Source organism: Ascaphus truei, chromosome 10 (assembly GCF_040206685.1).
Source record: "Ascaphus truei isolate aAscTru1 chromosome 10, aAscTru1.hap1, whole genome shotgun sequence".
In the NCBI taxonomy this organism is placed as follows: Eukaryota; Metazoa; Chordata; class Amphibia; order Anura; family Ascaphidae; genus Ascaphus; species Ascaphus truei.
Window position 1 is genome coordinate 18,988,351 of NC_134492.1, and position 14,162 is coordinate 19,002,512.

Here is a 14,162-nt window from a genome sequence, read left to right on the forward strand (position 1 = left end):
ATGAGAGAGGGTGAAGGGAGAGTGGTGAGAGGATGAGGGGTGTGGAAGGGTGAGAGGATAAGGGGAGAGAGGATGAGGAGGGGGTGCAGTATTGCTCGCCACGGGCCTGTATGACTGCAAGTCAGTTATTTATAAATGATCTGACCATTCTAAATGTCACTCCAAGCATGCATCAATTTGCACTATTTCATATTCTATTTCCTAAAAAAATCCCCGGAAGGTCGCTCCCTCCCACTTCTTCACAAGACCCAACCCCAGATTTGTTACGAAACACAATATATAAATTGGTGAATACTTGGAGTGAAATTTAGAAAAAAATTATGTAACAGTCAGGTAATTTATAAATATTATTCTTCCTCACCAACGATTCTCGTGCGCGTTGCACCTTTCACCATTGTGTCATGTATTTTTGGACAAGCCATCTGGCAACCCTAAGTATAGAACTGATTTATATTAAAAACACACACACACACACACACACACACACACACACAGATATATATGTAGCCCTCTTTCCTGCTGCTCTAGAGCGACTACTGGTACTGTATACACCTGCTGGCTCAGCGAGATCTGGGCCTCCGCTATCTGGGAGCCTGGGGTAATAATAATAGTCTTGGCAGCGCTTCCACTTACCCAGGATCCCCAATAAGTGAGATTCCCCTAGGCAAGAACAATGGTAACACACGTCAGATTGGTAACTGTTTACTAATACGCATTGGTAGAACCTTATCTTATAGCTATGAGTAACAACACTCAAAGAATATGGCATTTAACTGAATGACATGCAATACAACACCTGTGGCTCGGCCACTCTCCTAAAGAGAAATGTCACTGGCCCGTCACCGCGTGCCCCCACACCGTGTCCACATATGATATATATATATATAGGTTCCGTCCTTTGGTCACTAAACCCAGTGTCCCCAAAGAGTCCTCCCCCAAGGCAGGATCAGCGCCTGTTGGTACCGGTGTTGGTGCACTTATAAAATACCTTCCGGTCACTGCGGTGACCGGCAAAAAACTTCGAAAAGGATCCGCCGATCCAGTGCAGTCTCTCACGAGTGGATGATGTCCAGCAGCTTGGGCCCAAACGACTGTCACCACCGCAGCTCCGCGACACTGTGTCCCTGTCTATGCAGTAAGTGACTAGGTGTCGCTACCTATATAGGGCGTCCCTGCAGCACCACAAGCATATGGTTGCTCAGGGTATAACTGGGGCCTGAGGGGGAATCTGGCCTACGCAGGTGGGTCACTGACTCCCTGCAGACACACACCACCTCTCCCCTTGCTCCTCCGGTGCCCTCTGGCTAGGGTGGTCTCTCCCCCACGCTTCCCTTTCCTGCTTGCCAGCAATCCCTGCAATCTTATTCGTTCACTTGCGTCAGGTGGCTTCGCTGAGGCTCCTGGGGGTTGTAGTTTACTGCAGAGCCTCCCTGTGATTGGCCAGTCGTTCGCGCGTTTTGCACTGTGCATGGGCAAACTCTCTCCGCTCTGACAGTCGCGCCTGACTATTGAGCAACAACATGGCGGCGCCCTGTGCTGCCGGGCCGCCGCGGAACCTCCCTGCTCAGCCCCCACCTTCCAAATACTGTGCGACCCTAACAGCACTAGTAATCATCCCCAGCAGCGGAGGAACACCACTACATATATATAGCTCAATATTTATACAGTGAGCATCTCTGGGTTACAATATCAGAATGCTACAGTTTTGACCAAAACAAAAATGGCGGCGGAAGGTGTCAGTTGTTCCACAACTTCCGGCTCACCCTTCAGTGGTCCGTTGAAACCAGCTGTTCGGTTTAAAAGAAAGCCCCGCCCACTTACACGTCTCATCCAACCAGCAAGCACAATTCTCTGCTCACCCCACTCCGCCCGGCCGTTGTTATGGCCACGGTTGAGAGCCAGCGTCCAATCAGCATGCGCGGCGCTGGGATTTAAAAAGAAAAGGTGAACGTGCGACGCTTATGACCGTTACCAGCTTCATCGGTGTTTTCCCAGCAGCCCCTCCGAGTTTTTAGTGAGACGTTACGGTGAGTCCCGCGTGCGGGTGTGACTGGGGGGTACGGGGGGACAAGGGGAGTTTAGCGGTAATAGCTGCACTTGGTATTTAGAGTCACTCCCGGCATTGATCTCTGTAACCCGCACGCTGCCTTCTGTACAAGGGAAAGGGTTGTGTTAACCAATGTGTGTAACCTTCAAACGGGACCGGTTCCGCGGGTACCCTGCGTGGCTGTTTGGATGGTAGGGGGTGAGCTGTATAGGTTGGGGGTCTTCAATAACAATAGGAGTTGGGTGGAAATGGCTGCACCCAGCACGAGTACTTCAGCCGGGTGTCTGAGCATGGGGAGAAGTGTATTGGTGTCATTTTGAGTTTAGAAGATGAGGCTTTATCCCTGGAGAGCCTGCTGTATGTTACATAGGCTTAAAGCTCCCTGAGGAATGGGGAGCCCGAGTCTCTCTCACTGAAATGTGTTAACAAAGGGAAGGAAACTGGACACAAGAACCATCTAATCCAGTAGTGGTCAAGATACAGGCAAAGTATTAGCGATATCCTTGCTTCAGCACAGGAAGCTCACAGTGGCTGGCATTCTGACTGAGCCCCTTGTGCTGAAGCAAGGATATCCTTAACCTGGTCTGTTGGTGGCCCTTGAAGGCTGGTGTTGGCCACCCCTGATTCTAATCTATGGAACGAATAAATTGTTCATGGGCGTGGAATGTAACTCCTCAAAATGCACACTGCATATATACAGATGCAGCCACGAGTATCCAAACACTTGCCTTGGAAAATCTGGGGCAATCTCCCAGTAATGCTGCAACATTTCTGCAGACAGACTAATGGGCCATCTGATTAACACAGCGGGGGTCCCTGACAGCCCCATTCATGGATGCAGGGTTTGCAGACGTGAAATATACCCACAAGTGGTATTTTTTTATTTCCTGTGATAGGATTTGAACTCTTAAAGCTAATAGCTGGCGGCAGTTTTAGGCCAGGTCCCCGCTGCAGGCGGCATGCGTGGCTGCCTCCCACCAGCTCCTTAACTTCTTCGTGGCAGTCCCCGGTGCTCACTGCGTACTGTGACGCGTCAGCCAGCAGGGGCTAGAAGAGGATGGTGAGCCCATGTGGTGCGCCAGGGAGTCAATGAAGGTGGGTGGAGGAAGGCAGATCCCGATCACCATCTGCAAGTCTGTCTGTCCCTTTCATATATCTATCTCATAAAAACGTATACTACACAGCTTACATGCTATTATTACTTAGCAACATCTTGTGTGGGCGTGCATATGTATGATTTAGTGTCTGCGTATTTACTAGACTTTATTTCTTTTAATGACTTCCTTGAAAGTGTTGAGGGCTGTTGACCAGGAAAACAAGGCTGACATTGTGAAGGCATCTCCATTGCAATTTGCAACCCGAGCAGCGGCTTCCTCCTCCACACGGAGCTAGGCTGTAGTGCGCCTCCTGTGTGTGACACACGGCCCCTGTCGTGGCCACACCCACCCAACCCATTTTGGTCACACCCCCCGCACCTAAAGCAGTGAAGCGCTGTGCACACGCCACAAGGACGCAGAGGCGGCGCCTTAGCCTTAATGGGATGTGTCGTCCAGGCCACTTGCAGCCATTGATTTGAGGCAGCTTTCTGTCTTTGTCCCATATCCTGACCATGCTTTGGGGAATGTAGTTCAGTGACTACTAACTACTTTTTTTTTTTTTTTACACTGGTCTTCACCTCCAGCTTCTCTGAAGACCTTGCTGCTTGGCTCCTGTCTTAGGCCGCGATTATATTGCCGGCGATGCGATGTCACCAAAAAACAAAAATACATTGCCGCCGCGTGCACTTAAAGTGCGCGCGACAAAGCGACGGCGCGGAAACAGGAAGCCGGCAAAATTTGATTTTTTTCAAGGGCTGTCACGGGCCTTGAACAAATCAAATTTGCTGGAATCACGCGACCCCAGCGAAACAACAACTTTCCCCAGTGGGGACGGGTGACGTCACCCACCGTGTCGCCATCGACGGCACTGTAGACATGGCCTAAGACTGAGATTAAAGTCTGCGATGGCGTGCGGCAAGAACAAATTGCAGAATCCCTATGAGGCTGTCCCTAGTGTACACGCGGTGGCGCGACCGTGTTTTGAAAAGACAAAAAATTGTCTTTCCAAGCGATGGCCGCGTCACGTGAGCGGTTCAGCCAATCATGACGAACCACAAAATTATCGCCGGCCTGAGCGGTACTGTATTTTGTTTGCACCGTCATACACACTATGGGCCACAGCCTTATCCATTCCCTGTCTTCCAGTTGTCCATACAATGCTCTAGTAGCCCTAAGGGTCTCCTACAGCCCATTCCTTTCTCCTGCAGCTCAGAAATAACAGACCACCAGGTCATTACACAAGCTATTGTGGTATGAAATGATCTACCCTAGCTTTTACTTACAGCACGCATTATCAGGCCTTGCTGGAATATATTGAGACTGCCAATGTCACTGTGGAATCCTTTTGTGAACAGATTTTTGAATCCTATTGGGATTTGTCATATTACACTCTGTGCACTGTTCGGGGGTATAATGTGTTTTATGATGCACAGGGCTCTATCTAGCTGTTTCTTGTACATGAACCACAACTGTGAACTCCCATTTACTGCAGAAGGCTATGTAACATCTGTAATGATGATTAACTTTTTTTCTTTTTTTTCCCCTACAGACTATATCAAACTCATGGCACAGTTTGTGTTTGAAAATGACCTCAACAGTATCCTGAAACTGGATACCCCAATCACAACTGCCCCGCTAATGCGGTGGCAGAGGAAAGCAAAGGAGTGTGGCAGCTCTTCAGTGAACACTTCTGTGAACACTTCTGTGAACACTAGTGTAATATCGCCCATGAAAGTACTAAACCGATCCCACAGCTCCAGCAAGACACCCTCTAAAACACCAGGTTTGTTAGTTCGGTCTAAGAGTTTGTTCCAACCACTGTTTTTTGGGGAGGATTTGACTATTGATGTGAAGTGTGTTAAATTATTAACACAAACAAATTCGTCCGTTGAAAATTAAACGTTTTGGGTAAGCATTATTTCACTTGGATGATTGAAATATTAAGGTTGTTGTTGGTGCTGTCCCTGCCCTGTAGAGTTATCATTTATGTTGATGGTAACTTGCCTGAGGTCAAGAGAGAAGACAATAATGGCATTTGGACTAGGTAACCTAATCCTTCAAAGGTGGTTTTTACCACAGGGCAATTCCCCCTCTTGTAATGGATCTCATTATTGCACCTCCAGTATAAGCACTGTATTCACAATAAATAAAATGTTGTCATGTTTTAGGGAAATCGGGTGCTAAAGTGCAAGGTACGCCTTCTAAAGCTGGTGGTGACCGCTACATTCCCAACCGCAGTGCAATGCAAATGGATGTGGCTAGCTTTCTTCTCAGCAAAGAGAATGAACCAACAGATGACACGCCTACCAAAAAGGTAAGCTATTGGCAAGTGTGTTCCTTACTATTTATAGGAGCAATCCAAGCGGGCAAACTTTACTTTAAATTTACGATTAACGCAGGGGGTCTCTGAAACCATTCATTTAATCTCCACGGTTACCGTGCTTCCAGAGGATATGGGGTTTGTCTCTGGGGACCCCTACATCAACCCTGTTAAAAAAAAAAAAAAAAAAAATTGGCCTGCCTTTTAAAAAGTGTAGTTCTTTTATGTTTAAGGCACATAAATGCAAAATTCTGAAACAGAAAATAGACTGCTGAATATTTTGAGAACTTCAGTAATGGTCACCAAAACCATTTTTTCATAGCATGCATCTCTTCAGATGTATATCAAAGTTGAGATTTACTGTATGAAAACATTGCACTTGCACAAGAGTTACAAAAACTTTCAGATGCGCATCTGGTATTGTGTTGGAGACTTTTTTTTTTTTTTTTTTTCAAAGCAGGAATCTCTACCCTAAAACTGAGTTGTAATTCCAGTATTTTTCATGCTATATTGGTCTTTGGTTCATGCCGGATTATACTAATGTCAATTAACTTTGTGCCTCTTGTCACAGGAGCAGCAGAAAGCCTGGGCAATTAATCTGAATGGCTTTGATATGGAAGAGGCAAAAATTCTACGGCTCAGTGGCAAACCCCAAAATGCCCCAGAAGGTTGGTAGCAGAGCCTATGTCAATTTATGTTAAATATCCACGCTTTTACTCCTTTGAACACTGTAATACGTATTTTGTCTCTGGTAATAAATCCGTGCTGCATGTAGTTACTGGCTGTCCCTTTTTTATGAATTATTTACAGGATATCAGAATAATCTGAAAGTTCTCTACAGTCAAAAAACAACTCCTGGTTCCAGTAAGAAAATCGGCAGATACATTCCCTCCATGCCTGATCGCATCCTAGATGCACCAGAAATTAGGAATGACTACTGTAAGTTCTAGATATGTGCATTTGACCCTATTGGCAGAGTTGGGTGCTCTCAGGAGCTGAATCATGTTCATTTCAGCTCCAGGAGCCCCCTGCTTCACCAGATGAATACCTCCTGGAGGTGCTGCATGTATCTCAGCGCCTGCGTCACACGGTCCATGCCAGGCTACCTAGTGACAGGACCTACAGAAGTATGCATCTCAGGAAGCAGGGGGTTCTCAGATGTAATTAATGCAGACCCCCTGCTTCATATCTAGACAAAAAAAATACCCAAAGCAGAATCATACCCTTTAAGCCTGTATGTAAAGTTGCACAAGATTGTTCCCATGTTCTGATTCATCTCACTATGATTTGTCTTAATGTTGTGACTTGGGCTGCAGAAGTAAAGCCTTATGATCCCTTCTCTCGCAGATCTGAATCTCATTGATTGGAGCTCTCAGAACTGCCTTGCTGTAGCACTAAATGATTGTGTGTACCTCTGGAAAATTGCATCCGGGGATATAATAAGATTGCTGCAGATGGAGCGTTCTGAAGACTACATATCCTCAGTGTCTTGGATCAAAGAAGGCAATTACCTTGCAGTGGGAACCAGCAATTCTGAAGTGCAGGTGATCTTGACATTTGTTGTTTAAAGATGCAAGTAGAGGAGACGGAACAAGAGGCTTTTGTAATAGGGGTTGGTGATGCAAATGCTGCATGTGGTCCTTCAGCACTCTTAAGGGCTGCACGTTTGAGTAGAAGTTTCTCCTTGCTCTCTCCGGTCAGCTGCTTAATGCCAGTTTGCTGATAATCTTGTCCTGCTCCTCACACTGAGCTAGTAATTAGTACAGGAGAGGGGCACGGGGGTATTTATCGGCACTCTGTCATTAAGCAGCTGAGGGAGAAACTACCTGCGCACCAACATCCATGCAGCACTTTTTCCCTGCTAATGCTAGATTTATACAGGGCACAATAAATCTGAACAATTTGCATAACGCATTGCATTCTCTGTCACACATTGTAAGGGAAGTGGTGTACTTTGAGGAATCTGTGCAGTGAGTACTTGGTAGAGGTCTTGTGGACCTCCCATGTGCTGTCTGTATCTCATGGAGGTTTAAAGCTCCTGTGTCACGCAGTCCAACCCAGCTGGTGCTGCTACTGGCATGAGCTACGGGGGTATCCATCTCTGAAAGCAGAGGATCCCAAAAAACACCGTAGGTGGAATATGCCTTTAGCCTATATATAGTTGGACGGTTTCCTTTTCAATATGGTGACGTGTTAAATATTGTAATCGGTGCTTCAGAAAGGTTCGCCCACTGGTGTCCTTCCTGGAGGATTGTTGGAAGTCTTTAGTTATTTTACATAGCGCTTAAAGTTGAGATTATAGGTGACCACTAGATGCTTTTATTTCTGCATACAATATGCAAGTGGATTTCTCTCTTCCTGGGGTTGTAGCTTGTGTTAAGTCTCTCCTGAGTTAAAGGTCCTTGGCATAACTTTGATACTGTTTACTTGACGTGGCAGTCAACCAGACCTCCTCAACATGTAATGAGAATTGTACTGCTTTCCACCCAACAATTCACCTAAACTCTGCTGTTCCCCTCGTCACAGTATTGAAATGCAAGTTTAACATGGACAACATGGTAATATGAAAATGCAAATATTTGGCCTTTGACGTGAGGGATACATCTCATTGGTCTCTGACAGTATTCCAGCATTTATTTGAGGGTAGATTAGTAAAATCTCTCAGCAGGTGCTTCACACCAGTGTCTAGCATTTCACTCTTACTTTATTGTGACTTGGCATTTGCATGACACTTTACATATATTTTTTTTTTATTTTTAATGTTGGCAGTATTATGTCCTGTATAAATCTTGCAGTCTCGTCTTCTTGTAACATGGCTGCAAGCTTTCAGGACCACTCTTGTTCCTTCACCCTTTAAACTTAAGTTGGCCATTAAATATCACTTCTACCTAATTTTTGTTTTTGGTAAATAAAGATGCATAAACGTAAGTAACATCTGGTTTCATCCACTATAACCCTACAGTACATGTCAATCTGGGCTGTCGGCAGCATTATCTTAATGGGTTTGCAGAAATAACCTTTTTATTTCAATTATTTATTCTCCCCCCTCCCCCCCCCCCCCCAAGCTCTGGGATGTTCAACAGCAGAAGCGTCTGCGTAATATGGTCAGCCATTCATCCCGTGTTGGAGCTCTGAGTTGGAACAGTCACATTCTCTCCAGGTAATGCCTGTGCTACGTAGTGTTAACCTTGCATCAAATCCAGTTAAGTTGCTTCCACCAGCAGGTTATTAAAGCGGCATTTCCATTCAGTTATTTATTTTTTAACTGATGCAATTCCGTACATTTATGGCAATGCAGTTATCTAAGCTGCCGATCGATCCGTTCTCCCATGGTATATGGTAAGATCCCACTTCCCAATGTGGCTGCCAGTTTCAAATGTTGTGGCTTCCTAAATGGCGGCTAGAGGAACCCAATAAAGCCTAACACATAAAAAAATCTAGTGATATGTGCTTTAACAGCAGCATGGAAAAAACACTCCCGCCCTTCAGAAGAGGTTATTAGAAGGGTTAATGATGTCCAATTAAGGGAGAAACTTACCTTGTTTCTGAACCATACTACTGAAGAATGCTGGGGTCTGGGATGCCGGATAGGAGAGTGTCCCCAGAAGAAGAGTTAATTTGGGAGTGTCTTGTGCAGAATGTATCGTTTATAAGATATTGTGTAATGTGGTGATGCTTGTAAAGGTTTTTGATAGAAAATGGTTCCTTCTCCCCAACCCCCACTTTTTTTTTTTTTATTGTTTTTTTTCTTTTTTTAAAAATATTTTTTCTTCATTTGTTTGAAAAATTTAATAAAAAATAATATAAGTTTAAAAAAATTGGCAGGAAGTATCTAATACTACAGCACTGATTTTATTAATGGCCATTTTGAATTAAAGGCTGATTTCATATTCATTAAGTATCACACGCAGGGTCATTACTCATGACCATCTTCCAGAAAACCAAATCCACCAGTTGCTAGGTTTTTTTTGTTTTTTGTTTTTCTCCTCACACACCCACCCCCCCCCCTCTCTTTCGTGGGGGGAAAACCCCCACTGTTTTTTGTAAGTATTGGTTCCTGTAGGCATTCTTAAATGGGCACTGACTTTAATCCATATTCTCTCATCCTTACAAGCAAAATTGTCATATTTGTATTAAAGCAAAGTGCAATGTCTTGAGCACATAATACATCAGAAAAAATAGTTGTGCATACCGCAGATGTCTTGTATACCCCTGGGGTTTAGACATCACTATCATTTCTCATGCTTTAATGAACTGGTAAATTCTCTCCTTGGGGATATTTTAACCACCTCCTGATCTAAAAACGAAGCTGACGATGCTTTTTAAAAAGGCTATTTAATTTTACTACATTGCTCGGAAGCCCTGCCTATGTAAATGAATATTTTAAAGCCCATTTATCCAGTTTGCTGTCAATGGGTTTGAAAATAGATTTATTACTACTTGGTTCATTGCATATTGATTGCACTTTGGGTTCTTATGTTGTCTTTAAAACATTACAACATTACTATCTAAACTGTGCAGTAGTGTGTGACGGAGCCTCTGCTCTTGTACCTTTTTGGTTTTCTGGATCAACAATACAGAGGTTTAAACACCTTGATTATTATGTAAATTTCTGTATGGAAATGTGGATGAATACATTTACTTGGTCACTTATGCAAGCCAAAAACAAGTGCAGCTGTAATTGAGTCTCTAGGTCTGTTACTATACAGTATATATATATTTTTTTTTTTTAATTCTATAACCTTGCTCTAGGTCTTGTATTTAATACATTTGAATGTAGCTATTGCTACAATATCACTAATGGTTACTTGCATCTATGGGAAAAAACAGTTCCCCAAATCTAAATAAATTAGACTTTAAGCATAACCTAATCTGAGTAACCTTCAAAGCCAGGAAGTTGTCAGATTGGTAAGAATTCTCAATGCAGGCTGGCATCTGCTAATGTTACATCACTTCTAGTCGACTTATTCGTTCTCTAGCCTTTTCATTGTAAGTGGTTTGTGCTTTTTTTTTTTTTTTTATATATATGTATATATGTAATAAACTGGGATGGAACAGCACAGTTTGGGCATCACTTTAGCTGTGATTCTTTTACAGACCGTCACCATTGCATAACCCTGTTTTTTTTTTTTTTTTTGTGCGTGTCCATTTGAGGTCACGTCTTTAATATGCATGTGCCACATTTGCAGAAAAACTTGGGCCTAGACTATAAAGGTTTATCTTGGTTGGATCCCTAATTTTTATATATTTTTTTTTTTTTTTTTTTTGTAGCGGTTCTCGGACTGGTCATATACATCATCACGATGTGAGGGTAGCTCAGCATCATGTTGCCACTCTAACAGGTCACACCCAGGAGGTGTGTGGCCTTAAATGGTCACCTGACGGGCGCTATCTAGCTAGTGGGGCTAATGACAACTTGGTCAATGTGTGGCCTTCTGTCCAGGGTGATGGAGGGGAATTTGTACCAGTGCAAAGCTTTACACAACATCAAGGGGCTGTAAAGGTGAGTACCTTGTTCAGTAGCCAGAATGTTCAACACCATCTGTTCATGCAAGTGGAATTTGGAATTTAGAAGTTATACAAAATGACTGCATAATAAAATAGGAATGGCAATCATCCTTATTTTGTAGATCTTAGTGTTAAAAATCCTATCTGATTGCTGCTGGAACTGCACGTACATACATGATCCCGTAACTCACAAAATTGATGTGAAGGGGAAAGTTTCAAGAAGAAACTGAAGCCATATGTTTAATAGCGCAATGTTACAAATGTGGTGGATGGGTTCATGACCCCAGTGGGAAAGAAAAGATCTAGTTCAATTATATAAAACTTGACTTCTGCTAGAACTTCTGTGAAGTTTCTATTCAAGAGCGCACCCACTGCTGCAATGTGGGCAGAAAGTCAGCATTCTTTCTGTTTCTCAGGCTGTGGCCTGGTGCCCATGGCAGTCCAACGTGTTGGCGACTGGTGGAGGGACGAGTGACAGACACCTTCGCATCTGGAATGTTTGCTCCGGCACCTGCTTAAATTCTGTTGATACTCAATCACAGGTAAGATCTTTGCGGGGGGTTGTAGCAATCTCAACCAGCATGGTAACCAGCTGATTGCCTTGGTTTTTAAAATGTTATGCTGCTAATATTTTAATTACTCTGCTGTCTCTGCCATTCAGGCTGCGGGTTTCCTTAAAGTAAAATCAATGGATGATTAAATGAGCCCTCAATGTTCAGCGTAACACTAGTGTATAATGCTGCTCTTTGCTTCAGGTCTGCTCTATACTATGGTCCACCAACTACCAAGAACTGATCTCTGGTCATGGATTTGCACAAAATCAGCTTGTGGTATGGAAGTATCCCACTATGGCTAAAGTCACTGAGCTTAAAGGTATGAATCGCCCAAAGCTCTTACAACCTTCACTATAACTTAGATTTGGAGATGCCCTACCAAATACTTTGGGCAAGAAGTATAATTAAAGCCATTACTAACTTATTGATTCCTGCAGGTCACACAGCTCGGGTCCTTAATCTAGCGATGAGCCCAGATGGCTGCACAGTTGCCTCTGCAGCAGCGGATGAAACTCTGCGACTATGGAAATGTTTTGAGGTGGATCCTATCAAAAAGAAGGAAAAGGAGAAGGCGAGCAACAGCAAGAGCCTCATTCACCAGAGCATTAGATGAAGGAGGAATACGCTACTTTTTAAACTTTTTTTTTGACTGCATAATATTGTACATTTTTTATATAAAAAAATAAATTGTGTTGCATCTTTATACTTGGAAAGCTGTATTGTTACAGTACCTGTTTGGATGGGTGTGGTTAAGAGATTACTCCTTTGAAACACTTCCTATGCAAGAGCACCTTCCTTAGTATGGTATTATGGGTTAAATTGGATAGACAATCTGAGATGAGGCTTATTTTTTAATGAAAGGACTCAATACTACTTACACTTTCACCTGTTCACTTGGCTGACAAGTCCTTTTTTTTATTTTTTATTCTGTTGTATGAAATTAAAATTGTGTCGATAGTAAAATCACTTGTCTGTGGTCATTGGCAAAACGAATGATGTAACTGTAGTATACTTCTGTATAAACCATCTACATCTAAGTAAGCAGATGCGCTTGATGTAGGTGAAATGTGAAATTCATATTTCTCCTCTGCTCCCTCAACACCAGAGTAAAAGGAAACTATTTCTGGCATCAGCTATTATGCTAGTTAAATTATCCAGTGCTTAACAAGACTCTGTGGACGCAACAGGAAAAGCAGATTGTGTTGGTTAACCTCTTGGTTGTAATGCTTGTGAGTAGTTCAGGAAGTAGACTTTTTTTTTTTTTTTTTTTTGTGTGGGGAATATATTACATTTACTAGCTGAGACCCGGCGTTGCCCCTGAGTTAAATTTCCCACTCCCCCCCCCCCCCCCCCTTTTCTCCATTCCCCCACAGGAAGGGAGGGAGGGTGGACAGGACAGGCACCCGGCATTGACCGGGCTTAAAATTTCCCGCTCTCTGCTCCTTCCCCCCACCCCCCCCACGCAGCTCTAGTCCCCACCCTAGTCTCGCACACCCACAGTGTCTCGCACACTCGCACTCTCCCATATACACACAGTGGACAGGAGGAGGGGGGTAGGGAGAGTGGAACGTCCGGCAATCCGAACAGGCGGCTCCCCGCCAGCCGTGACTGCACACCACCCCCCCCCCCCACGCGGGCAAGCAGGGTCCAGTGCACGCGGCCCTGCGGCAGGGGTGTGAGCTGGGAGGCAAGGCGGGAATCGAGGCTGGAGGTGCAGGGGTTTGAGGCCCCGGCAGCAGGGGTGAGCTGGGTGGGGAGGCGCAGGGGTTTGAGGTGGCGGGCTGCCGGCAGGGGTGTGAGCTGGGAGGCTGCAGGCGCAGGGGTGCGAAGCGGTGGTTTACTTACCTACCTGGGCGGGAGGTTGTGTGTGTGTGGTGGGTGTGTGGCAGTTGGGTGATGTCAGAGCCACCAAATTGATTGGCCAGAGGCTGAGGACCAATCAACTTCACCACATCTAGCACCAACCTCACAAATTTAAATTTTATATATTAAGATTAATACACTACACTGTGGGGGTTTGGAGGTTTTTGTTTTTTTCCCCCTGAAACACCCCCCCCCCCCAGTAGTATGTTTCTAAGAGTGGCTTTCTTCCATCTTCAGTGGCAGAGGGTATATAGCAACAGTATGTATACAAAAATATACTAAGGTATTAAAGTATTCATTGTCACAACTGCTACAGATAAAGGCTTTTATTGTGGTTGTCAGTCGGATGCATAAATATCTAATGCCTTAAAGCTGTGTAAATGTGCTAAAGCTTAGACCTTAAAGTTAAAGGAAAATACAGGTTCACTATAGTATTCTGTGCACATTAGCTAAATGGACTCCCACTGCAAATCATGTTCCCTTCACTACAGTAAAGTAAATGAGCAATTTTCAAGTGGCTGAGCACCCAACCTGTTTCACAGGGTTTCCTGAAGACCCAGTGCTGATGATGCAAGATATGATCCAACCTAATTTAAACAGCTACTCCAGTCTAAGGAAAGCTTATTCAATACTTTGCCAGTTCCCACTGCAGTCCTAATGAATGGAAATAACCATCCCTTTCTACATCACTGCATGTTAATACATTTTTTAACGGAATAGTATTTGGGGTGAGTAATGGGCACTAGAGTTATGGAAAGACCCTACTTTAATAA

At 44.1% G+C, this 14,162-nt stretch overlaps 1 protein-coding gene across 3 annotated transcripts; it reads left to right on the top strand.

The window, feature by feature from the left end:
- The first annotated feature begins 1,868 nt into the window (after positions 1-1,868).
- CDC20 (cell division cycle 20) lies at positions 1,869-12,229 on the top strand. Of its 3 annotated transcripts, none has more exons than XM_075616065.1 (12): positions 1,869-2,027; positions 2,944-3,142; positions 4,694-4,927; positions 5,313-5,458; positions 6,036-6,132; positions 6,275-6,403; positions 6,812-7,008; positions 8,530-8,624; positions 10,736-10,967; positions 11,389-11,514; positions 11,728-11,845; positions 11,964-12,229. In XM_075616065.1, the coding sequence occupies exons 3-12, from the start codon at positions 4,708-4,710 to the stop codon at positions 12,137-12,139; spliced, it is 1,536 nt and encodes a 511-aa protein (XP_075472180.1). In that variant the 5' UTR covers positions 1,869-2,027; positions 2,944-3,142; positions 4,694-4,707; the 3' UTR covers positions 12,140-12,229. The 3 variants fall into 3 exon arrangements, with proteins under 3 accessions (XP_075472180.1, XP_075472179.1, XP_075472181.1); XM_075616066.1 differs by lacking the exon at positions 1,869-2,027 and adding an exon at positions 2,091-2,238; XM_075616064.1 differs by lacking the exon at positions 2,944-3,142.
- Positions 12,230-14,162: the final 1,933 nt, after the last annotated feature.

What these genes read in the sequence shown, in the direction of transcription:
- CDC20 (XM_075616065.1), top strand. Translation starts at nt 4,708, where the DNA reads ATGGCACAGTTTGTGTTTGAAAATGACCTCAACAGTATCCTGAAACTG. An exon ending in AGAAATTAGGAATGACTACT is followed by an intron (nt 6,404 to 6,811) that starts GTAAGTTCTAGA and finishes CTTCTCTCGCAG; the next exon opens with ATCTGAATCTCATTGATTGG. An exon ending in AACAGTCACATTCTCTCCAG is followed by an intron (nt 8,625 to 10,735) that starts GTAATGCCTGTG and finishes TTTTTTTTGTAG; the next exon opens with CGGTTCTCGGACTGGTCATA.